Here is a 25,510-nt window from a genome sequence, read left to right on the forward strand (position 1 = left end):
CAAAGCAAACTCTTTTTGGTCCCAAAAAAGTAGGAAATCCACAGCTTTGCATACCCACACACTCTGAAGTTCTTGCTTACATTTCTTTCCAGCTTCTCCTCCTCCTTTTTAAAAACACTCTGCTTGTTTTCCTTTCATCAAATCCTCTCCCGAAGCTGAGCATTCATGTCCAGTCCCAGAACATGAGCTGGGGAATGTGAGCTGCTACTCTGTAGTTCGTCCTGGATTTTCCCACTCAGCAAATCCTTAGCACCAAAGGGTACCAAATAAGCTGGAGATAGGCTGACTTGAGCTCAAAAGCAGCCTTGTCAAATAAGCAGCTAAAACCTCGATGTGCCTCCTGACTTGTGGCTCATTCTGTGCAATCACAACTTCAGAAACACTGACCACAATGCACAAACTCCACACTGGATTTGCTCCCAAGAAAATGAGAAGTTGCAGAAATACTCTGTTTCTTGATACCTCCAATGAAAGGAAATGGTTTTCATCTATGCACTTAAGCCTGTGATCTGTGAACAGAGGGTGCAGTCAGGCCTGGAGAACTAATTGCATTTTTGTCTTTCCATCCATGCCTTCCAGCATAACACATGCTGTGGGAGCAGCACTGCTCTTGGAGGCTGCTATGCAACATCACACCGACACTGCCTAGGATCCTGCTCCAGAACTGATCCTTCTTTTGCAGAAACATTTGTAACTGATTTAAAAAAAAATCATCCTTACACATCTTCTTTCACATCAAATCCCCAAATGCAATACACAGCAGTCCAATCCAAACGATGAAATCCACCTAGCTGCTTGTTTATACTGCAGCCAATTCCCTTCCCCAAGGAATTCTGCGTGGCTGCTGTTTTCATGGTCTCGGCAGTAGGAAACAGCTCTTGCAGATCCAGGACATTTAAAGCACAACACACAACCAGCAGCTCCTACTGGAGCCAAAGTACTTATTTAAAAGAAGAAAATAAAAATAGCATTAGGTTCTTTATTATGTTAAAGCTTGAGCTGTCCTTTCCCTTGGCAGTTAGCAGATTCAAGTTACTTAATCAAAGCAAAATTGAAACAGCTCAGGTCAAGAATAATTCTTCAATTAGCCTGAATAGGACTTGGATGAAGGGGAGGTTCCCACGATTTTCTCCTCCCAGGGAGTACCAAACTTAATCCGGAGACCACATAAAGGCAGCTGTTTCTAATGCCAGAGGGAACTGTGGGCAGCCAACTTGAGGAGACTCAACTTCAAACTACATATTCTAAGGGCAACCCAAACCTTTCCCTTCCCTCTCACACAGTTCAGCACCCAGTAGTAATTCACAGATTATTAACTGGCCTGTTAATTGTTTGAGTTTCCTAGGTATTCCTGTAGTCAAGAAAAACAACCAAACCCGAAAGCCTTCTTTCAACTTTTAGTCAGGGGAAACTTGAGGAAAAACACAGGAAAGTTAAAAACCACTTTTGAGAGTCATGTCTTTATTTACAGGAGGCCTGAATGTTTCTGTGCCATAACTTTCATGTTCATTGAGAAAGGCTGCATTTAAACCAACTATGATGTCCTTCATTATTTCAACAAGTTGAAGTAATTTCATGTTCTTTGAAGACTGAAGTAACACCAATTGAGAAGACAACTCAAATGAAAAACTGTCATCACACTGCATTGTAAATACACAGGAAATCCAGCTACTTCATTCTCCAGATACAGTTGGACAATCAGGGGTTTCAGATGACTTGTTATCCATGTTTTCGTGTGAGATCCTTCAAGCTGAGATTTACAGGTAAGATATACAATTAAAAAAAAACCCAAACCACCACTGTTATATTTTACTGGAATATCTCTCTTGCCTCTCCAGTCAAACACATGAAAACTTACATACTTTGAGACACATTTGAGGGATTTAAAATATATATATTTTGACTTCTTTAGGCAGCCCAACACATGTACAGTCATTTTACCCCATCAATTTTTAAAAACTGATATGAAATACTATTAAAAATTTATGCCAGTTTACAAGATTAAAGAACAGGCATACTGTAAAAATTGTTTCAACTGTAGTTCAATAAAATAAACACCAGGAGAGATACAGCAAGCAAATTAATTCTTTTCTTCTGAGAAGTTGAGCACAAAACATTGGAATTCTTTAGTGAACATTTGAGAAAGGGCAAGCCAGTTGGAAAAGATGGTACTAACGTTTAAAGCCAAGTACTAACACATCCCTGTGTTTGGCAGGAGATATTGCACTCCCCTCCAAACAGGAATGGCTTTGCATTTCTGCAAACCGCTTAAGGCCGACACCTCCTGTTTTGTCATTTAATGCATACTGCAGGAAAAGCAATGGCAAAACAGTTCACAGCCCTTGGACCGAATTTTCAAAGAACTCTGAATAAACAGAGATCCAAACCAGAGTTATGCAGCACATAGTTAAGGACAACAGTCTATACTCACCGACTAAAAGAAACTGTTATTATAAACTGGTCAGTTTTGACACCTGTTCCCATCCAGTTAAAACTCTTTCCAAGACTATACCCCAAAGAATTGGTCTCCAAAGTGAGGTGCATTCACCCCAAGAGAATTCATTTGGGTGCAAGAAGAAAGTATATTTTGCAGAATTAACAAACGAAATTTTAAATAATTTAAAAATAGTCTTTATTTCACTTTTCTCTCATACTTTTTCAATTTCTACTCCTGTGTATGTACATAATAAATTAGTATAGTAGTACATATATTATTTATAAATTAATAAATATACATATAGTGTGTGCACACATAAGAGTTTTTAGTGATGTGGGTGTGCAATCTAAGTTTGGAGACCTCTGGCCTCGAGGATGCTGTATGATACTACAGCTGCTTGCACAATCACATATCCTGCTGCTGACTTCATTGTTCTCATGTCAACCTGAAATACACTCCTCAGCAGCATATTCTCAATATGCCTACTGAGATGTTTTTTCCTTCAAAATATAAAAGGCTATAATGATACAGCGGAAACTTTTGAAGGATCAGGCTCAGATAACACAAGGCATTGTTGACAAAGTATCCTTTTGGTGGAATAAAGTTACAGCAGTGAAATGAAGACATGTGCAACTTTTAAACCAGAATAGAGCCATCCTGTCCTTTCTGCACTTGTCCCATTTCAGTTCAGTACAGCTCTTCACCACTCGCTGTGCCTCTTTCCCACAGCAACTTCATAGGGAAACACCCGGTGTTGTCTCTTTTGACATGACTATTAAAGCACTTTTACACCTGATTTCTAAAAATATTATCTGCACTGGAAAAAAACAAAAATAAGAGGGAACAAGAAATGTGTATCCTGAATCCACATTCCTCTCTAGAATCCTGCAGATTTAGAAGAGGATTTTGCATTTTAAATAAGGAGGGTGCATATTGTATTGAAAAATACCCATCTGTGCTTCACTCTGGGTAGTTCTGGTTGTCGTGCCTTTGATCTGGATGCTTTAATTCAAGCAAAAGCAGAGTCCCAGTGAATTGGGGGATGTGTGTGTGCATTGTAATACAAAAGCATGTGTTGAGGCAGTGCCACGCTACACCCCACAGCCAGAACTGGTGTAGGACACAACACAGACAGCACCGCACACTTCTTGGTTCTCTGTCACATTTGATCCCACACCTCTGATTTAACAACATATTACTCAGAGCTCTGAATTCAGATTTAGGCAGACTTATGATGACTGGCTGCAGGGACCATGAAAGCCTTGAAGATTGTCTATACTGATCTCATTTACTTCATAGATCATTTGTTCACCCTTTGAAAGTGTCCAGTAATTTCCATTTGATTACGACCTAGTGATGATACCAAGTGCTACAACTCATTACATCTCATTGTAGGTTTTTACCCAGGGAAATCAGCCTTGTATTAAAAACTGAGCACATTTCTTTAGATCACAACTCCAAGTTTCCACTTGCCATGATTTGGTAATTTTTATGTTTCATTCCTCTGTGTCAGAGACCAACACCACCCAAAACTGAGCAGTTAACTTTTGTTACGTCACAGTTGAATATTCTCTTTATTTACCCTCAAATCTTTGAGCCTTACAAACAAAACTGGCAATGTAGCAAGACAGAAAACCCAACAAAAGAGCAAAACTCTAGGAAGGGACTAGAAGGGACCTCTGGTTTATCAGGTCTAGTTGCCTACCATTCAGACACCACTTTGCATTTAATTTCTTTCATAGACATAGTTGGCTCTTCCTTCAAAGCAAAGTTCTGCCCAGAAGGCTGTTCCAGAATTAGGAACTTTGTTTCTAATCTAAATTTTATTTACAGAAAGCTTATACCCACTTGATTTTGCCTCAACACTCCCAGGTCCCAGAGCTTCTGCCCTTTGCCAGTCACTTGTACAAGAAAAGTGTTCTAACTCAATGAACAAACTTACTGCTACAGATAAAAAAAATTAAGGCTTATCCATTAAATTAAATTTCCAGAGCACAGAGAAGGAAACGCAGGGGAAAAAAAAAAAAAAAGCTAGCCAGAAAGTGTGATTTCTTTAGTTATCCAAAGAAGCCTCTTCTCTCCTCATCCTGGATAAATGGGCTCACAGACATGGTAATCACCTGTTACAGGGGAGATTTCACAGTAATCCACTGCGATGCTCCACGTGAAAAAATTACAAATTATACAAAATTAACAGCACAGAAGAAAGTTAATGCAACTCCAGTGACCATTAAAACAAAGATCAAATCACAGTCTGTCTTGGTAGAAGCAAATATGATTTCAAAAGACATACCACCCTTGAGTTTGGTACAACTGTGTCTCTTTCATGAAAGGAAACAACAAAAACCCCTAACCTTCTGAAATGGTCTTCTGCATTTTACATCTTCCTACTGATTCATCTTCTGCATTTTATATCTTCCTACTGATTCAACTTAGAAAACATATTAAGAATGGAGCCAAAAAGGTAAAGAAATAAACCATCCAGCATTCATTCACAAGCAACAGAAGTCTAAAGTACCATATGTACATTTTTCTCTCATGTCCAGAAGATAGTGGCATGCAACATCATTACTGTAAACAATAAAAAAGGTGCACATTTCAAAGCATGAAATACTTCTCCACTTCCACTAGGTTTATTTAAACCTTCCAAGTTGGGGATCTAGGACTCACCAGTCTAAGACAGCTGTCAAGTCAGCAAGCAGACTTGCAAAAAGGTATCCTGAATTTTAAAATCTACTTGTAAAACCCCAATCAAATGCATTGACAGAAGTCAACAAGGTGAAAGAAAGAAGTTATTTTCAATTTCAGACATCCATAGTTTTGCACCTAACCAGATCCAACCTGATTGGCATTATTCTCATGCAAATTTTCCATATTTAACACCTAGTTTAGAACAGGCAAACAAGGGTGTAGAAAGCCTTCTAAGAGCTCATGAAATAAATATAGTTCAATAGGTATAGGAAAGACATACTTAATATTATTTTTAGGTAGGCTGCATCATTTGCATTTTCACTGTGAGAACATAAAAACGAAACTGACCTTTACAAAATTATGATTTCAGGTTGAATTAAACCACTTGCCCCTGTTTCTACTTACTAGTAGTTTAAAATGAACAGTGAATTGAAACAGAGAGACCAAATATTTCCATGGTAATGCAAAGAGTAGACAGCTTTTTAGTGTGCCCTCAATCTGGGAGAAAAAAGCCAAATTAACCTGTCTTATAAAACATTTTCAAACCAGAGCAAACTGGCAGAGAAACCTAAAAGGAAATGAAGAAAACCTATTAGACTGAAAGTTACAGAATTTTGAAGCAAAGTGAAATCTCAAAAAAAAAAAAAAAAACTCATCCAGGTACAACAAAATGAGAACATTCCTCATGCTGGTCTCAAAACATTGCATGTTTCTATGGCTGATCCCCTTGTTCAGTGACCTACAGCTGAGATAGCAATGAAAAGAGTAGGCCAAAGCCAAGGTATTACAAACTGTCATGAAAAAGCTTGGAAAGTATTAAAAAAAAAATAAAAATCTATGTGAGCTGCTCTAGCTTTCTTGAGTGTAACATCTGAACCTACAGTAAATAGCACAGTTTTAGTGATAATATAGAAATAGCTTGCAAGCTAAGTTACCTTTCAGACTAAACTCCATATAGTTAGAATCATATAAACAAGACTTCATTCTCTCAACTTATTTTATGCTTTTTAAAAGCATTTTCTAAGAAATTTGCTTATTTTTATACAGTTATGCTAAAACCTGCCAGGTCTGCATGCTTCTTTAAGGAGACAATTTGTCACCTAATAGAATATAAAAACACAGCAAAAACAGTGCAGAGTTTTGTAAAAATACTTTAAATAAATTTGCACTTCACTCTAAGATTACTCAAGAATTCATCACTGGGTTCAACAATCCTTTACTTCTGTTATCTTCATTGCACATCAAAACCAAAGTTGCTATTTCTGCCAAGACTCAAACAAGTGGCTCCTCAACATCTGCTGGCCTAATGAGCAATCAAACACTGCTCCTTAGGCAGAATCATTTTGGGCTTCTGCAGACAAAAAAAACCCAAAATATAAACCTGGACTCACCAGAAAGTTCTCCCTACCAGCAAAACCCAAAGGCAAAACTTCAAAAGACTCTTATAAGCAAAGATCAATACAGGCAGCTTTTCTGTGACTTCACAAACATAGCTCCATTTTTATGATCACTTTTTTTCTCAGCAGTACAGGCCATGAAAGCTATAGAACACTAGGTACGTATACTTATTAAATCAAAAAATAATGGGCAACACTTACTGCATTTCAAACTAACAGATGCTTACTTCTGGAAACCTAAATCTTTCTATAAATGTCTTAATTTCTAATGCTGGCAAAAAATAATTGACTACTAAGACATTTTTCTCATCTTTTGCAGCCTCAGAGAGTTTAAGTTACAGTACTGCAAGGCACATACAGAATCTCTTCCTTTCCCATACTCAGCAGATATATTCCCTGAAATAATTTTAAAATCCTCAAACAATTAGAAATGCTACAAAGTTAACAATTTCTATTTAAAAACATTGCTCCTACACAACATGCACTTTTTTGGATAACAAGTTAGCAAATACTTATAAATTTTTCCTTTTCATTTACACTGGAAATGGACTGAAGAATTTTTAACCTGGAAAGTACTATACCATGTCACATTTAAGTTATTGCCTTCATTACAAATTGCATCATCTCTGAAAATTCACAAAGGTACTGTATTTGAAAATAAGCAGTGGGTGAGAGACTACAGATGCAGTTCAGCCCATCTGAAACAGGTTTCCACATAAAGTAATATCATCAGAGTAAAAAATGAACTTCCTTCATTCAGTGGATGAGGACAAGAAACTGATGTAAGTGCATTTTGTTCAGTTTAATGCAATGTCATTAGCATTCACTTAAAAAAAAACCCCTTAATTTTCTGGGTTTTGGGCAAGCATATCTCACTATGAAAGCAACTAAACTTTTAAGAGGTAGGTTTTTTTTCCATTATGCGCTTATTTATTTCAAATAAAACATAACCAAAAAAACACCAATATTTGCTTTTAGACAAGGATCAAGTCTCAAAGCCTGGTACAATATCTGACAGAGGTCAGTATTTTATTTGTCCTCAGCAGTACTAGGCTGCTTTGGAACCAGTGTATTCCAGGTTGTCTTCGTAGTCAAAAGACCAATCTACCGACGGTACTGAACCCACCCCCTCCTCCTCCACCTGTGGGGCCACAACTTCCAGGGGGATCATTGTCATCAAATCCATTGGGTCGGAAAGAGCAAGAGGCTGAGGCAGCTTGAAGCGCTTGTGTTCGAGCACTAAGCTCTTGCTCCTGAAATGAAAGAATAAAGACAATTAAAAAAAAAAAAAAATCCAACCCACAATCTCACGCCCTTGAAATGGCTTTTATATCAGCATCACTGATTTCTAGTGAACAGCTCTGCTGAACTTTCAAGTTGAACATACACAGCCAATCTAAGATGTAAAATTTTGCTGATTGTCAGTAAGCGTAAGTGAAACAAAACTAAAACCACCTGAGTTCATGCTAAAATTGTATTTTATAGCAACATGGGACATCACTAAAAATGAGACTGCTGATGAGAAGCTAACAAAACAGGTTTTGATATACGTTTCATATAAATTTTCATCCTAACAATTTTTCAGATGCTCTTATTCTTGGTTTCAAAGTTGAAAGGTTTAAATCAATGTTAATTACTTTAAAGACACTTTTTCATTCCACTCAATCAACTGCATAGAGTAACAATATACTCAGATAAAAGGCCAAAAGATGGACAAGCTATCTAGCTTCTATTCTCTGCAGCTTTTCAGCTTTCAAGTATTATTGCCATGTTGTTAAAACTTAGTCAGTCTCTGATTTTTATGAAGTGCTTGAGAGTGGAAGAGTCAACCAGTGGAAAATGCACCTGCACAAAAGGAAGGAACATGAAAGCTCTGCCTCCTGCCAGCTGCTTTTTCAGCTGAATGCTCCTGAGGCTTCTTAAGAAATCTAAGAAGGGGATGAGCACAGGCCCTCATTAGACATATCATGCACTATTTTGGCTCTAGCCAACTAGTTCAATAAACCCTGCAGCAATTTTGTATCTTCAGTATACCTTTCTCAAATTGGCCGAGTTTCAAGAAGGCAGGTGTTAGCTTTGGAAGGCTAACAGGAAAAGACAGAGGGCATGGCAACAAACTGAAAATACTCCACCGATAGCTGCCTTCACATGACACTTCATCACCACACACATCCCTGAAGGCAACAGGAGCAAACTTTGGAACAGGGTTTTAGTAACTACAGGGGCAGGGGCCACCTTCACTTCTCCCTGACTGTATTTTACTACCATGAAAGCACTAAACTCAAGTCTTGTCCAAATACTTGCACTGTTGCTAAAAGTAGTCCTTGTGAGTTTAAATTATTTTGCCCTCTTCAAATACACAGCCTAAGCATGAAACTATGGTACACTACTAAGGACTGAAATGCATACTCATTTTCAAAATTATATAAGATATTTGGAGGACACTGTCTACACAGATGCACTGGCCATATTCCTGAAGACAGTATTATGCTATCTCCAGCAATATGTGGAGTCATAGGCTAACTCTATGACACAACAAAAACTAAGTAATTTTACTAGGAATAACAAGGAAATATTAAAAATTCACTTGCAGTACAAGAAATCAACTGCAGATTTTGATTAAAAATAGCAGACTTTGCATAAATAGCCTGTTTAGTTGAAAAACTACTCTACCAAACTGTTTAGCCTACAGCACTGGCATTTTTACAAGCAATAGCCTTATTTCTAAAAATGTTGAAAGTTTTCAGATTGTTATATTTATTATATTTATCCCAACAAGTACTACATTAGGTAAACTTCACAGTCAGTACAGTTCTCTGGACTTGGAATAACGCAGAGCATCCCCCCTTGTTTTCCACTTGCTCCCAGAAAGGGTTTTAAAATTTTTTTTAAATGGAGTGGGAACTACCAATATTGCAGGTTTAGATATTTATACTGAAAACATCTTCATTTACCATGTGGTAAACTGATATGCAATAGCAAAACAAAAGCAGTAAGAGAGTATTTTTGAATACGTCTTCTAAAAAGTAAAGGCTTTCTCAGGACAGAAAAATATATTCTTAACTTAGCTGGAAAAGATTAGTTTAGAACTCTGAATCAAAAGTGAAATATGGCATCTTAAAATTAGAATAATCCAATTCAGTCAATCACAGTATAAGCATTAATTTGAGAAAGACAGTAACTGAGCACTTTTAATGAGCCTCTATTAAAATGAGAAACGGTCAGGAGCTCAGACAATCTGAGATTATTGAGACACTGCAAAGAAAGCCAATACTGAAGAATTCAAAAGTGAAAGGTAGGTAAAGATCTAAAAACAAGCAAAAAATCCCTAGAAAGCAAACAAAAATAATATGCTTGGAAAAGATCTCATTTTGAGATGACTACTAAGTAAAAATGGAAAAAACCTGCCAAACAGGGAAAGGAGTAATGGTTTTAAACTAAACAAGGGTAGAGTTAGCCTAGATAAAAGAAACGAATTTTTTATGAGGGTGGTGAAGCACTGGGGGCTGCCCAGAGAGGTGATAAATACCCCATCCCTGTAAACTTCAGGGCCAGGCAGGATAGGACTTGGAATAACCTGGTCTAGGTGAAGATGTCCCTGGTCACGGCAGGGGTTGGACGAGATGGCCTTTAAAGGTCCATTCTAACCCCAGCTACTCTGATCCTGTGATCAGAGATTGCTGATAGAGAAGCCAAGAGAAATCCAAGGGGAGATGTGGCACCTAAGCAAAGACAGACAAGGACATAAATGCTTTAACCCCACTGCTTGAAAATAGCAACAGAGTTGCAATTTAAACTCTCAGTTTTCCAGTTCATGTTTGTAAAATACCTGCAGCAGATTTTCCACAGTGAGATTTAGCTCATTTTTAAAAAGTTAAATTTAGCTAGCTCTAATTTGAGTTGACCTATAACCCTTACAGGAACAGTTTAACCCATCAAAGAACACACAGCAAAACATACTTTTACTTCTAGAACATCCAAAAATAGCAGCAATGCTCTAAGAAAAACATACTGAAGTGGAGAAAACTTTTTTTTTTTAAACAGCAAACAAAAAGGCTGCCACAGCTAGGTGAAGTTCTCAGACCATAGGGAGTGTGCTGCTGGCAGTGCTGGTCCCACAGAGGATATGGTACAGGCAGCAAAGGGAAAATGGAATGCAGTCACTCACATCTGGTCATGATTTCAGTTGTTCCAGCATTTGGGTAAGCACAGTTTTGCTAGCAAAACTTCACTACAAATGAAAATGCACTAGTAAGAACACCATTTCAAAGTTTTTAAGTAAACTTAAGCCACTCTTGTAATTTGAAAAAGGCAGTGGAAGTTTGAACTGTTTGAAGCCTCTCCCACGGTTGAATGACCTATACAAGCATCTCCACTCCAAGTTTAAACTGAAATGAGTTTATGCCATTTTCCTTGACATTCCCCATCTAACAGTGACAACTCTGCTACAAAACCTGTCCAGCAACACCAAGATGAAACCAGACTAGTGATTTATAAGGTTAATATAGCAGAACACTTAAAAGCTACCTTGTTCTTTCCTTGAGACAACCTCTTGAGAGGCTTAAGGAGGCACCCTTTACACAAAACTTCCATCTTACCTGCAAGTACAGTTTGTTATCTTTTGTAATTGCATCCATGAGGTCTTTTTGTAGAGGAGGGTCTCCATTTACCCAGAGGCCATTTGCTGGATTAGTGTTGAAGCCACAGGTGCTGTTCTGTTTTTTGTAAAACAGAACATAAGCAGTGTCCTTTGGAAATCTACTGGTGATTTTCTGGACTGACTGAAATGAGGTAAATGTCACTCTGCTGTCATTGAACAGAAACCATTCTCTTGGCATCTCAGTGTCCAGCTCATTTTCTACAACAGTACAAGGACTCTCCTCTGTAAACAATTTATCCTGAGGAGAAACTAAAGAAAGAGCTGTAGACTGGTGGCAGAACCCTGAAGGCCCTGACCCAGTAACATTTCTAGCATATGAATAATAATGTCCACTTTCAGAGGATACACCAGAATGCACCACCACAGAGCTTAACACATAGGGCACCAACTGTGGGCAGGTCACTTCATCAGCACCTGAGGGTTTCAGTTTTTTAGCAAGATTTTCTCCAGTATCAGAAATCTCCACACCAACAGACCAGCCTCCTGAAACAACAGCTAAAGGGGATGCTGCTCTTTTCACTGGCAGTTCCAATACAAGTGGTAGAGAAACATTGTCCAAGATTTTGCGCCTTATGTGACACTTTGGATCATATGAAAATCTCAAAAGGGTGAGAATGAGGTATTCAGGTTCCTCAATGATTTGCATAGTTTTTTCAGCATTCTGTAGAGAGGCACACTTTTCACAATAATATTTATTGTCTCCACTAAGGATCTCAGGTGCCAGAAAATAATTGAGTAAGTCTGTAACCGACAGGGTATTTTTACCTACTAGACTCTGAGACATATCCCCATTATTTTCAACTTTGAGTTCAGAAATTGTGGTATTCTCAGAGCCTGGCTCGCTAGAAAAATCTTCTATGGTTCCTTCATTCATTATTGTGTCACATCCACGATTTACTTCCAAATTACTCAGAGGTGTTTCTGTAGCAGGACTGGTTGCTAAAGTATTACTTTGCACCATATAGTCATCTTTCACTTCAGAATGTTCCACGCATTTTGGGTCAACATTCTCTAAGGAAGTTGGAGGACAGAAAGCCAAAGAGAGATCTGTGAAAGCTTCTTCCTTTTGAGACATGCTTTTGCAGTTCAAACAGCATATGTTAGTCTTCAATTTTCCTCCAAACATCTTCTCTATCAGAGTTCTTTCTTCACTTCCCATACGAGGTGCTTCAGTAAATACTTGTGTTTTATGTACAGCTTCTTGTGCCTGGGACTCATCAGTCATTATACTGTCAGAACTCTTGGCCGAAGATAATGCTTTCAAAGTTCTCTCCTCTTCATGCAACCTGAAGACAAAGAAAAATAAATCCAAGTAACTGTGCTATTTTCAAAAATACTGCCACACTATTTCAGATTTTTTTTCCAGCTAAAAAAATACATAGGGTTAAGCTGCTAGAAGTGTGTTACACTAAAACAATCTGATTGTTATTTTTTATACACGGAAGCTGAACCACCGAGGCCTGTACTATCCAATACAGAGTACGAGAGGCACAAATGTTTTTACTGCAGGTCTCATTACATGTAACAGCACACAATGGATATATTGAAAGAACTAGTAAGCGTTAAAAAAAATGTATAAATGTTTTTATTATTTATCATTACATTGTGTTAATAAATCAGCTCTTGAGTTGACTGGTCCTGTATGTCAGACTTTGTAAGAGAGAAAGTAATTATTTATCTACTGCCAGACTATTTCCAAAGAAAATGTCAGAATTCTGCAGCCAGGAAAGTTAAGAAACTACAGCAAGAAAATCCAAACCAAAAGAGAAACCCAAGACATAGGGAAAAAAAAATAAGAGAACATTATTTCACTATTGAGATAAATTTCTCCAGAAGTGGAATGCATCTTAAAGTAATATTGCTTAAGGTCCATCTCAGCAAGCCAAAAATAAAGAGGGTTATTAATAAATTTAGGTATTACTGATTTATCTCTACCACAGTTAATTTGTTTACTTAATTATATGATTACAACAACATGTACATATCTTTGTGACTTATGTGCCTTGTATGAAATGCAGCTGTCTCCATCAACATGAAATTCCAGAAGCACAACTAAACTGCTTTCAGCAACCACATCAATTTAACAACTGGACCACGACTTGAACATAACACCCATGTTTAGATTTATAAAAGTGGCACACTGTTACCACCATAACCTGTTTTCAATTATGTGGATTCAAGATGGCATCCAGACTTCACCACGGACAAAACCCATGAAGAAAAGTAGCTCATAGACCATACAGAAAACCAGAGAAAGACAGCAACGAGGCTGAAAATTCCTGATCCCCTCTCATGCAGTGGAGCTGTTACACAGCTGCTCCTAAAGACTTCAACATTATGTGGTAAGGCTGTAGATTCATTCCCATTTATGGCACCATAACCATACCTGTCCAGCAGGAATCGGAGATATTCTGAGCAATCCTGCTGGGATCGAGGGGTGAACCATGGTGGTCTGGAAGCTTCAAAGAAAATTCTAGGAGCATATGCCTCCCTCTGTTGATGTGAGAGAACAGGCAAGGTTACGTAGGAACTATTAAAAAATGGTTATATTATTTTAATATTAACAGCTGAACTTTGGACTACATTATCCCAGAGTAGCTGAATGAAACACATGGTACACAAACATTTAAACAACTTAATCATACCAAGGGAGAGCCATTAATATTGTAGCCATCACCTCCAGAACAAAGATAAAAATAGTTTATCCTGCTGGAAAACATTAATGTTTAGTGAGTGCAAGCCAGGTATGATGCATAATAGCAGTTTCTATTCTTGCTGGTGAGTTAAAAAACCTGTTTGCTTTCTTCAGAACACCACTACTTCACAATTATCCATTTATTTTGAAGCTGATCCAGCCTCATCCCCTTCACAAGTTGATTGCTATTATTCAAAAAGAACAGAAGTGTCTTGTGCCTTTCCAGCATTAGCAAAATGTTTTGAACAGCTACTAATGTTCACATTAGAACTTGAACTAAAATAAAATTTAGTGTAAAAATCACTGAAGAAGGTCAGAGTTTATCCTAAAAAGATACATAAAATCAGCTTGTATATCAGCTCAGGTCTTGGATTTTCTCATTCTTGCTTCTCAAAGTAACTATTTATAACAATACCAAAACACCAGCATCTTCCACTTAGAGAAATGTGTATTTCATAAGTCCATCCACACCATCTGAGCATTTGAAGGCAGACTCATTCCCATACAAAACCATAATATTTATACTCTGTATACTCAAGAGGACTTCCATGGCATCCTGTTTGTTTCTCAATTTTGGTATATAGATCTAGGCTTAAAGAAAAGCAGATGGAAAACTGACATACCTGGGTATGGGCCAAAAATGCAAAAAGATGCTGTAATTTTCTCATTAGGGAATTACAGCCATTTAGATTCAGAGATAAAACATGCCTTCTGAAACTGAAATGAGAGAGAGACACATCAGTTTCCTTGCTAGACTTCTAACAATGCAGTTATCATTCCAGCTGAGATAAATACTTGAAATTGAAAGAAAGCAAAACATGTAATGCTTCCCTTTAATATTGGAAGTCTGCTCTAGTGAAGAATTAACACTGCAAAATACCTGGGTCTTTAAACATTTAAATGAGCAGGAATGGGATATAGACAGACTTCTTTCAATATCCTTCTAGATTATAACAAAAGCATCACCAAATTTTTTTACAATACAGCAGTGAGCAAGGACAGCAAGGAAAAAGGGACTTGTCTTCTGACACTGGGCAGAAGGATCAGGATTTTTAGTGGCTAAAACTAGAGTTTCCAGAGTTGAACTTGAACAAAGCAATCAGTAACTGAGTGCAAAAAAAAAACCCAATCAGCTCTAGCAAGCCAAAAGACCCCAGGACATGTTACTATTCTGTGAAGAATCAGGAAGGCAGTAACTGCAAGAATTATTTGCAATGAAAAGACCTATTAAGAAACACTTACTCTGTAGCCATAAAAAGTGCCTGAATAACACTGTTCATGTAGCAAGTATTTCCTAGATTTATTAGGCCTGTCTTCCCAGTTTCAGATTTTCCAGAAAGTCTAGATAGACAAGATGGCAAAGAACTGGATTGAGAAGTCCAGGCACTCTGACTGAGGATCAACTTAATCTTCTCTTCAGTGGGTTTGGGCATATCCTACAAGAGAAACATTTAACACACTTAATAGGTTTTTTTATTTGTTTCTATAACAGGCCCTACCATTCAGCAGTATCTTCCCCTGCTCCTCAGTTCTCCTTCAAGGTCTTGATGCTGTTCCCGACAGCCCAGGAGATACAAGAGTCCCCTTGCCCTTGTTCCCTTCCCTCCCCCCAACCTTTTCCTTCAAAGCTTTATATTTATTTTATATTTCAAGCACAAGATTGACATGAGATTAAGTGGTTAGCTCTTTTCTCCACATGGAAGCTCTAAAGAATTTGGATCTGTGGAACTACAGCTTCACATCTGGGAAAACAAAAAAAAAAACATTCCATGCTCTTAACATTCCTAATGTACCTTAATAGCTTCCAGAATGGGTTCATAGAGCTCTGGAAATCCTGAATAATGATACATCATACAGTGTATCAACTCAGTCAACTGCATCAAAAAGGCTGTACTGGAAGGCAAGCCATCTCTTTTGAAGGAGTGAACCAAACTGACCACGTGTGGAACAATCTGAATTGGAAAACAAAGAAACAAAAAAAAAGTGTTAACTGCATTTTCTCATTGTTTTTTTTCTTCTACAAAATACTTCATTGAACTTCATCGGTTTATACATGCCAAAGGACAGGGCATGTATAAATAAATTTGTTATTAGATAAGTGATTGAGAAACAGTGACTTGAAAAACATACATTGTTCTTTACACATGACAATTTTCAAGTAACACAATTAATCATTCAATGCTCTCTTTAGCTCACATAGCAAGTTTTACAAAACTTTATGAACTTAGAAGGTGCATGCTAAGGTTTTAAATAGTCAAGTGTCCAAAAGTACTCACCTTATTAAGGATATTAACTGCAAACATTTTGCTTTTGTGCCACCACTAACAGTTTAGTATCCTGTTCTGATTTCAGAGATACAGTTTTTAAAACAAACCTCTCAATTTTCCTTTAACAGAACCTAATGCTTAGACTCACAAGCCAATGAGTACATTGCTGCTATCCCTACAAGAAGGAAACTGGCCCAGAGCTCCACCTAGTGAGGCAGCTCAGCTCCATAAACCACAACCATGCCATTTACTACGAGCTGAAAATTTAGCACAGCTATGGTAATCTATTTGAGACTTAGCTGATTCAGGACTACTTTAAATTGGGTCAGATTAGAATCAGAAATGCTTAGTTCATCTCCTTCCTCTTCTTCAGCATAGCTCTCTACTTTGAAAAGTATGAGACACTGCCTTAAGACACCAAGTAGAAATTTACTACAAAAAAATTTACAAAGAGTAGGGACTTCTCACTGTGAACCAAAGTATTTCAGACACCTTCCCCAGTTTCCAAGTGATAGAATTAATTAATTAATTACTACCAAACAATTTGTAAGCTAAAGACATGAAATACAGAACAGGAATTACAAGGAAATAGGAATCTGAAGAAGGCATACCAATTACAAGAACTGATATAGTTCAAAACATCAAAGTAAAAGGGGCTAGGTGCAAAATACTGATTTGCCACTTTTTCAAATATTGGTTATTCTCTGGGTATAAAAAATATTTTTACATCTCTGATAAATAAACTGTGCTCTTTAGGTAAGCAGGACAGGCACTGTCTAAATGGAAAAACACAAAGATGCAGTGTTCACTGTACCACAAGTCAAGTGTGAAAGCTGTTGCAATGAAAAAATTCCATCTTCCATTTTACAAATGTGGGTACACAGCAATGAGAAAGCAACTACTGAGCTCTAAGAAGGAGATTTGTATCAAGCAGATCTAAGATATGATAATTCTGCACAGATAAAGCACATGGGAAGAACAGAAAAAGTACAGGCACTCTGTCTGTACTGTCAAAGAGTCTGCAGGCTGGGTGCGTAATACTGAAAGTTACACTTCGAATACAAACAGAATTATCCCTTCTGGCTTGAGGTTTCATTAAACTTTTATACATGAGTAGATTTTTGATGATCTTAAGTTCTACGCTGTAAGTACAAGACTGCTTCTGCTATAAAAATATCAAACTAATTTATGCTAATGATACTCAAGTGTAAGGAGGGTGAATGTAATTTTAGATGCATTACCAAGTAAATTTATTTCTACTTATCAAATGTGCATTTGGCCCATTCATAATCAGATCATTTGTTATTAAAAAAGTAAACAAGCACTTAAAGTGAAGGAAGATACTACAGAATATTAAATGGTAGTACTGCACAAAAAATGATAGTGCAGAAAATTGTTTAAAATGGTAATGATATCTTGCAGGGAGGTATTTATGCAGTACAACAGGCAGTCTCCAATAGAAATCTTATTTGTTAAATCAAATTCCTCTTTCTAGAATAAGCTCATATTTTACATTTTTTTTCTACTGTTTCATCTCTCAGGAGAAGAGAAGAAAAGCAAGAAAGCAATTATATGAAATATTTATGTTTTGAGCATATTCTAAGCTTTTAATTGTGACTCAAATTTCTATCCTAAGACAGAGGAGAAACTTCAGACATGTCTCCTTAAAAAGCAATGTAATGGGCATAAGGCAATTACTCTGACATTAAACAAAGGGTTTTATATCCCTTTGGAGCCTTGAGGACAGCTTAGAATCAATGTGCAAGGCTGTTACCATTAAATCTCAGACATTTCTCCTAAACTTTAAGCTGAACACCTTGCTGTATATTTATACAGTCTCTGTCACACCCTCCTATCCACGGCCTTAACTAACGAAACAAATTTTGAGAAGGGGTCATTAAAAATGGTAACCTTTAATTTGTCCAAGAACACTGACACAGCACAGCTTTCTGGAAGTGAAGTACTTCTTGGTCTCATGAGCCTATTCAGGGTGACCAGGTTACACAGAGCAAGTTCTCTTATCTGGTTTCCCCAAACAGCTGTCCTCAAAAACCTACTTGCTGACCAACCTAATCAGCCAATTTCACAGACGTAATGCAGTCAGAATGTGGTGCCCAGATACTTCTGCCATAAATAGGTACATACAAGGAAGGACAATGCTTGCTTCTAGTTATATATGAAGTGGTTGAATCTAGAAGCTAAAAAGCCTTCCTGTGACCACAGGAACCTGATTCTAGGACCTTCCAACAGATAAAATCCAAGCACATCAATTCTGTTGCTCTTTACAGCCATTTCAGAAATCACACTGCCAGCGAGTGGCATTTGAAAGCACTGAAAAACAGTTATTTAGTAACTCACCAAATGAAAAGCTTCTGGAGAATGCTGGAAACTAAGTAACATGTGGGAAAGGACAGCAAGGGCACCAGGCCTCACTAGAGGAAACCAAAGTCGATTAAAGACCTAAAAAAACCCACATTTATTTCAGTGAATCTGCAAAGTAAAATTTCAGTCAACACAAAAACAAATCTTCAAACACACAACCATTTGAAACAGACAAAATCATTACATGCACGTAACAGCTACAGATGCATTTACATCATATTTGCAGAGTAAGAAAATACTGTATGTTACAATAAAAAAAGATCCTACACAATTGCATAGCTGGGAACAACTCCTTTCCCTCACCCTCAGTTTTGAATGCTCTTTTCCAACATACCAATTCGATCTTAAGCAGAGTGACATCAATGAGGATGGTAAATTTCTGGACTGCAGCCAGTCCTTTCAGCAGTGCAATCACCCATGTTTCCACATGCTGAGCCAGAGGCCAGGATAGCCAGTCAATCATTCTGCAAGGCAATAGGAGAACAAAAATATAAAAAAAGCCAATATGCCACTAACTTTAATCTCAACAAAAAAATACTCTGTATTACCTTGCTACATGCTTATACAATAAGAGTCACAGTTAGTAATGCAGGAATGTTAGGCAAGTGCTAAATCAATTTTGATTATGTATCAAGTAATTTAGTTCTGAAATTAAAAATTATTTATTTAATACATTTGAAGCGAACACACATCCCCAAAAAATACAAAAGCATAAAAAAGTCAGTATTTTGTATTGTTTCTTGTTAGTCTAGAAAATGCACTCTGATTTTACAGACAATGAGCTAACATCTGACAAAAACTTATTGCTGAAAAAGTGCCTGTACCTGATAACCTCCCCTCTAACACCTTTAAACCCAAAGCAGACCAAAACCGACTACTAAAGAAGTCTCTTGAACTTACACTCCTGGAAGCCAGCTCAAACATTCTAAATTAATGGTAAAATCTAGTAATTCTAAATACATTGGGCAGTCTAGGGTCTACATACATCTCAAAAGGGAGATTTTGCTTGAGCTAAGAAAAAAGTGAACCTCTAGGCACAGGGACCTCGTGTGCCTAGAATATGCAGTGAAATATCAGGAACAGAAAACAGAGGTATTTTATCATATTAAATTAATAGTCAATTTATACTGATCCTCAAGGCAGACAAGCAGATGAGTTGAAGCAATTCTAAGACACAGAAAATATTGTAAGGGAGTGCCAGCTAAAACATGAAATGTAGGCTTTGCTCTTCTGAGATTTTACTCGGCAATATTCTGAATTTCCTTTAATTGTCCACAAGATTCCTTTCTTCAAACAAGATGAGGCAGCACAAATTAGGTGCTAGGGAAAACTTTCTACCACAAGAGTGGACAGGTATTGAGACAAGTTACAATGTATGTATCTTAGAACTATGTACAGTCTGCACACATAGAATTCAAAGGTTTCTCTAAAATAAGGGATCTTTAGAACTCCCTTTTTATCTAGCAAGCACAAATCTTAGCAAGTTTCTTCCACATTATTACCCAAAAAAAAAAAAAGGAAAAACATGGCAACATCATAATCACTGCTCTGAATTTACACAAAGCTCCCATTTCCTCAAGATGTTAAAAATCAAACAAGTTTATCCTGAGCAACCTTTCCATATATCTTCTAAAACAGAGACTCAAAAACACAGGCCCAAACTGGTTTTGTCTGCAAAGAAATAACCTAAACTCAAAAAAAGACCCCACGACTCATAAGTCCAATCATCTTCAAATCTTCCCTTCTCTGATTTGTAGGCTTGATATTTTACAGCAATGTCAGAAACATCTGCAGAGCCAATTTAAGCCTAATGACAATATATTTTGGATTTTTAACTGTTTTAGACAAGTATTCTGTAGAGCCCTAATCAGAACCACTATTCTAAAACATCTGACTGATAATCTGAGAGTTAATGATTTTGAGAGCAGAAACAAAAGCCAGAAGAAGAGAAGAAGTGAACTTGCAGACCTGCTTGAGATTCTCCCAAAAACGATCAAATCTTAGATCTGGTAGGTGAAGACCAGGTACTCTGTTTGTATTTACTTGGCTTCTGCTCTGTTGCAATCAATGACTGCATTTTTAATACAAAGGCAGATATTAGTATGGGCCAGGATGATCATCAGTATAAACAGATGATGCTTTTTTGGGTTTGACTAGATTAAGAGAACCTTAAAAGCCTCAAGAGGATCTTCTGCCTCATACCACCCTAAAATCAGCAGGTCTTTTACCCATGTATGTGCCTAGTAAGGACAGTGTTTTTGATACCTCTGAATAGAAAAAAAAAGTATTTGTGCAACCTTGGACAGTAACTTCTTTCACAAAATATATTCTTCATACATCAAAGAATCTGGCAGCTCAGGTGTGAATCCCTCAGATTAGAAAAAAAAAAAAAAAACACAAACCAAAAAAGCAAGAAGATCTTTAGACTACCTGGCACCCCCAACAAATTACAAGTCTTTTATGGTATTTTACATTTTTTTTCCAATAGGACAGAGCACCTGGTTATATTTTGCTGGAGTATTTCTTAGCAAATTAAGTTTCTCTTAAAGATGCTTGGATTGAAGTCCAAAGAATCATTATACTTGTCAGGATCCTGAGCACAGCCAGTTCATTTCCACCCAGAGTTCTGAAGTAAGACTCTTCTGAAGTAGAGCCATATATCCTCAAAGAGATTCAACAGTTTTCTGCTCTTTCTCACTGATACTCTTCAGATAAGGTTTCAAAACCAGCTCAAGCCAAAAGACAAATAACCTTTCTAACAATATCTTGTGTCTAATGTACTGCCCCCTGTGAACAAACTCCATTTATGAGTCTGTTAAATATAAATTATTTACTACTCTGTGTTCAACTTTAGACAGACTTTGCAGTGCCACAGAAGTTATACTTAGGAAGTGAGCAACAAGGTCTCTAATTTGCAGTCACCAAAGCTCTGCCAACTCTCATCAGACCTTCTTGTGCCTAGAGTTCTGCATCTCCTGGGAATGCTGCAAGCCTGATGACAGCATTGTCATTTGGTGCTCCAGACATTCCAGCTGCATTAACCTCTTAACAATTGCTCCACTAAGCCAGAAGAGAGTAATAACTGCAAAAGGCTGCCAGAGGTAGAAAAAGAAACTGGATGCAGTGTTGACATTAGAGTATCCAGAAACAAAACCAACAAGGTTCCACTGAACAAAACTAGAGGCTCTTATTATTACCTCAAAGAATTAACAATGCAATTAAGACTGCTCTTCCCTTTCATAAACAAGAGAAAAACTCACCCACTACATGGCTGGTACCAAAAAAGAGAGCACTTATTTGATAATAACAGCTCCTACTGCAACCAAAGCTCAACACTGCATTGCTTCCCTAAGCACAGACACTCAGAGAAGCTGTTCTCAAGCTACAGTAAATTATATGATAAGATTGTCTTGAAGCAGCAATGCAACACAAATGTTAAAACTTGAAAATTAATCACCAGCACATTACTGGCAACTTATCAGCATGAACAAATCCTGAATTTCCCAGCTCCAACTGTTAGACTGGGCACACACCTTTGCTGAAATCTCCTCAGTCAGGGATATTCTTTTAAAGTCCCTAAACAGTGTCTTAGCCCAGATTGTATTACCAATGCTGCTTCTTTTCATTACATTCTCGACTGAAATACAGCTTCTCAACTTACTGTAAACACAAGGAATGTTTTCACTGTGAGAAAGCCCTCAGTATTCCATCAAGATTTTCAAGTGCTACATTACATGAAAGCTTAAATATTACACTACATTCAAATGGATGTACTTAAAAGTAATAATATTGCAGACACTGAACTCTTAGTTTAAGGCTTCTTAGAAGTTATGGTTTAAGCAATATAAATTTCTAATAGTCCCCTGTTTAACTGCACTACCCATTTTCCTACCCTTCAGTGCTCAATAACAGCTTCTTCAATAGGGTTAAAAAAAAAACCAAAACAAAAACAAACAAAAAAAACCCCAAACTTCAAGGTCTTCATCTTTCTATCACTATCATCTTGCTGCATCACTATTATTCATCTATCTGAAGATACTAACCAAGATTGCAATCTCAATCCCAGTCTGTCTACACTGCTACTCATCTCTACCACATTTATTCAAGGTTAGATTACTGACAAACATAATATGCAATTGCTTCTACATTGCTATTCCTCTATCATTCAAAGAGCATAAAAAAAAACCTATGAGGGTTTGATGAAAAGGGTAATAGAGGCTGTTCTCTGAGAATCCCAATTAAAAAAAAAATCCCTCAAAACTAAGAAGCAAAACTGATTTTGAACTATCTCCTCTCTTCAGAGCAGGACATGATGGTTAATCCCATCATATAAGAGTTCTACCCTGCTTCTTGGAAAAGCAGAAAGGTTCATCTTCTGAAAACAAGGCCTTGTTTCTCAGCTTGACTGTAAACTCCATGAAGTTTCCTACTTATGCCACCTTCTATAAAGCAGGAGACCTCAATTAAAATGTCATCTACAAGGAACACAGGTGCTTCCTATTAGTTTTTATTAAACCCTCCTCATCCACCCCAGGAGGGCTGGAGAATGAAGTCACAATAGCAACAAAGGCAGCAACCTCAACCTGCAACCATGCCAGTAACACTCACAGCACCATATATATATATATATATATATATATATATATATATATATATATATATATATATATATATATAATATTCTTAAACCTTAACATGCCAAAAAGCACGACTTGGAATACCATCTTAGAAGCTCTTCTTTTTTATGCTTTTGTTTGGTTGGCTTTTTTAATGGAAGCTAAGTAACAAATAACTTCAATAAAGGCAAGATTGAGAAAGAAACTCTTCTCTCCCTTGACAATGAAATACATTACCTGCACAGAGCTTGAGTCATACTTGCATCTTTCACATTAGGATCTGTAGTAAGGCTCCTGATGAGTACTGTAATCATCTGCAAAGGTATGTGCTGCACAAGACTTGCCAGTGCAACAGATGGTTCAAATGAAGTATCTGTAATGATTGAATATGACAAAATGTAAGGAACTAAAAGAAAACCCCACAGAAAAAAAAAAGTAAGCTTTATGTTCTACTCTAAAACCTTACCACAGTGTAAAAGTGACAATAAATCTATCCTACATCTTACACTCTATTATCACAAACCAAACCAAAATTAAAGTGTATCAGTGAATTAAGGACAATGAACAGCAGTGAAATACAAACTCATTTAGTTAATTTCATTTCCATGCAAGTGACAAGCTGCCAACTTCCTCCTCCTCCTTCCTCCTCCTCTACCCTAAGTGGAATTGAGAAGTAGGCTTTGTATTTTTCTAAAAAGAAGTACCATAAGTTGTTTATTATACTTCATGTTAAGCCTGTTAACATGAAGTATATTGAATATAATTTAGTGCAGCTGGTATTCCCCTGCCCTATCTCAACAACTCTCTGTTAACCTTACCACTTATGGCAAAATGCAGTGTTAAGTTTCGCAGGTGCCTCAACAGCAAAGGCACTTTCTAGTGGGAACTATTACAGTCCTTCACAGATTTCAGAAGTCAGGAAGGACCTATTTACAATCACATTTCCATTACTCAGGCACTGGATGCTTCCTAAACTTTATATATTGCATTTATGTATACTACTTATATGTATTTATAAATCCCAATTTGTTAAGCAGCTCCAAGGAACAAGAAGGAAGAACAGCTTTTCACTGAATCACAAAACTGCTGGAAGGGAGCTCTGAGACCATGTAGTCTGACACTTCTGCCAAAGCAGTGTCACCTGGAACAGGTAACACAGGAACAAAAGTGGGGTCTGAATGTCTCTACAGAGGAAGATTCCACAACACCCCATGGCAGCCTGTTCCAGTGGTCTGCCACCCTCAATCTAAACAAGTTCTTCCTCATGTTAAGGTGAAACTTGTGTTTTAGTTTACGGCCTTTGCTCCTTGTCGTGGTGCTGGGCATCACCAAAGAGTGTGACACCAAATTCTTGGGAACAGCCTTTGAGATATTTATATACGTTTTACTACTGACAGCTTTAAATCTTTCTTAACAGGACACCCAAAACTTCATTTCAGTATATCATTTAATGCACTGCACCAGGAGATTTTCCAAGCACCATCCTGCTCTGCAGCAAAATAAATCACTATTCCCCCCCTAGCTTTTGGGGGTGGGCAGGAAATCAAAATAGCTTTGCTTTCTCGACACTCAAGAAGTTGGGGTGAGAAAGCAGAGGCTCCCAGGTGATGCCCGCGCTAAGGCTTTCCCCTTTTTCCTGGATAACCCAGGCCCCCGTTACGCCGCACCGTTCCCACTCACCCGCGGCGGAGATGACAGCGAAGAGCTCCTGCAGGGAGGGCAGCAGCGTGTCGGGCTCGGCTTTCCAGACGCTCCTGAGCAGCGCGCTAACCTGAGTCACCTGCGAGACGTAGAGGCGCAGCTCGGCCTCCCGGGTGCCCTGGCTCTGGAAATGGGCGATGCTGCGCACCAGCTGCTGGCAGAAGGCGAGCGAGAGTTTCCTGCCGCGGGGCAGGCACTGCGGAAAGTCGCCCAGCAGCTGGCAGAGGCGGGCGCAGAGCGGCGGTGACGGCCGCTCGCACACCAGGCGCAGCGCCTCCACCTGCAGCAGCTCGAAGAGCTCCAGCACCGAGGGGCAGCTCATGATGAGGCGCAGCCCCGCCTGGATGTAGTCGAGGATGGCGGGGTCGCGGTTGCTCAGCTCGCCGTAGCCGCGCTGCAGGAGCCCGAGGATGAGCCCGCGGTTGAAGAACGCCTCGAACTCGGCGCGGTGGAAGCGGCCGTAGGCGTCCAGCACCTGCCGCCCCACCTGCCGCTGGAACGGGTCGGGGCCCTGCAGCACCAGCCGGGTGCCGAGCGCGAACATGGCGCGGCACTGCGCCTGGCTCAGCGGCGTCTCCGCCGACTCCACCACGCGCCGCACGATCACCCGCTTCAGCGGCAGCGGGTGCGACGAGCTCACCAGCCCCTCCAGGATCTTGTCCAT

General features: G+C 38.3%; 1 protein-coding gene across 2 annotated transcripts; it reads right to left on the reverse strand.

Annotated features, from left to right (window-relative positions):
* Nucleotides 1-1,474: 1,474 nt before the first annotated feature.
* USP38 (ubiquitin specific peptidase 38) lies at nt 1,475-25,510 on the reverse strand. Of its 2 annotated transcripts, XM_062493097.1 has the most exons (10): nt 24,826-25,510; nt 23,383-23,518; nt 18,864-18,993; nt 18,506-18,607; nt 15,674-15,832; nt 15,123-15,316; nt 14,504-14,597; nt 13,572-13,678; nt 11,124-12,471; nt 1,475-7,778 (listed from the first exon to the last, which is right to left on the reverse strand). In XM_062493097.1, the coding sequence occupies exons 1-10, from the start codon at nt 25,508-25,510 to the stop codon at nt 7,617-7,619; spliced, it is 3,117 nt and encodes a 1,038-aa protein (XP_062349081.1). In that variant the 3' UTR covers nt 1,475-7,616. The 2 variants fall into 2 exon arrangements, with proteins under 2 accessions (XP_062349081.1, XP_062349082.1); XM_062493098.1 differs by lacking the exon at nt 18,506-18,607.

This window comes from Cinclus cinclus, chromosome 5 (assembly GCF_963662255.1).
Source record: "Cinclus cinclus chromosome 5, bCinCin1.1, whole genome shotgun sequence".
In the NCBI taxonomy this organism is placed as follows: Eukaryota; Metazoa; Chordata; class Aves; order Passeriformes; family Cinclidae; genus Cinclus; species Cinclus cinclus.

Excerpts from the sequence above, each read along its gene's own strand:
- USP38 (XM_062493097.1), bottom strand. The coding sequence starts at position 25,510 with ATGGACAAGATCCTGGAGGGGCTGGTGAGCTCGTCGCACCCGCTGCCG. Across the intron at positions 14,598-15,122 it reads GCACTTTTTATGGCTACAGA|TTTCAGAAGGCATGTTTTAT; the intron begins GTAAGTGTTTCT and ends CTCTCATTTCAG. Across the intron at positions 13,679-14,503 it reads CATTTTTGGCCCATACCCAG|AGGGAGGCATATGCTCCTAG; the intron begins GTATGTCAGTTT and ends TCACATCAACAG.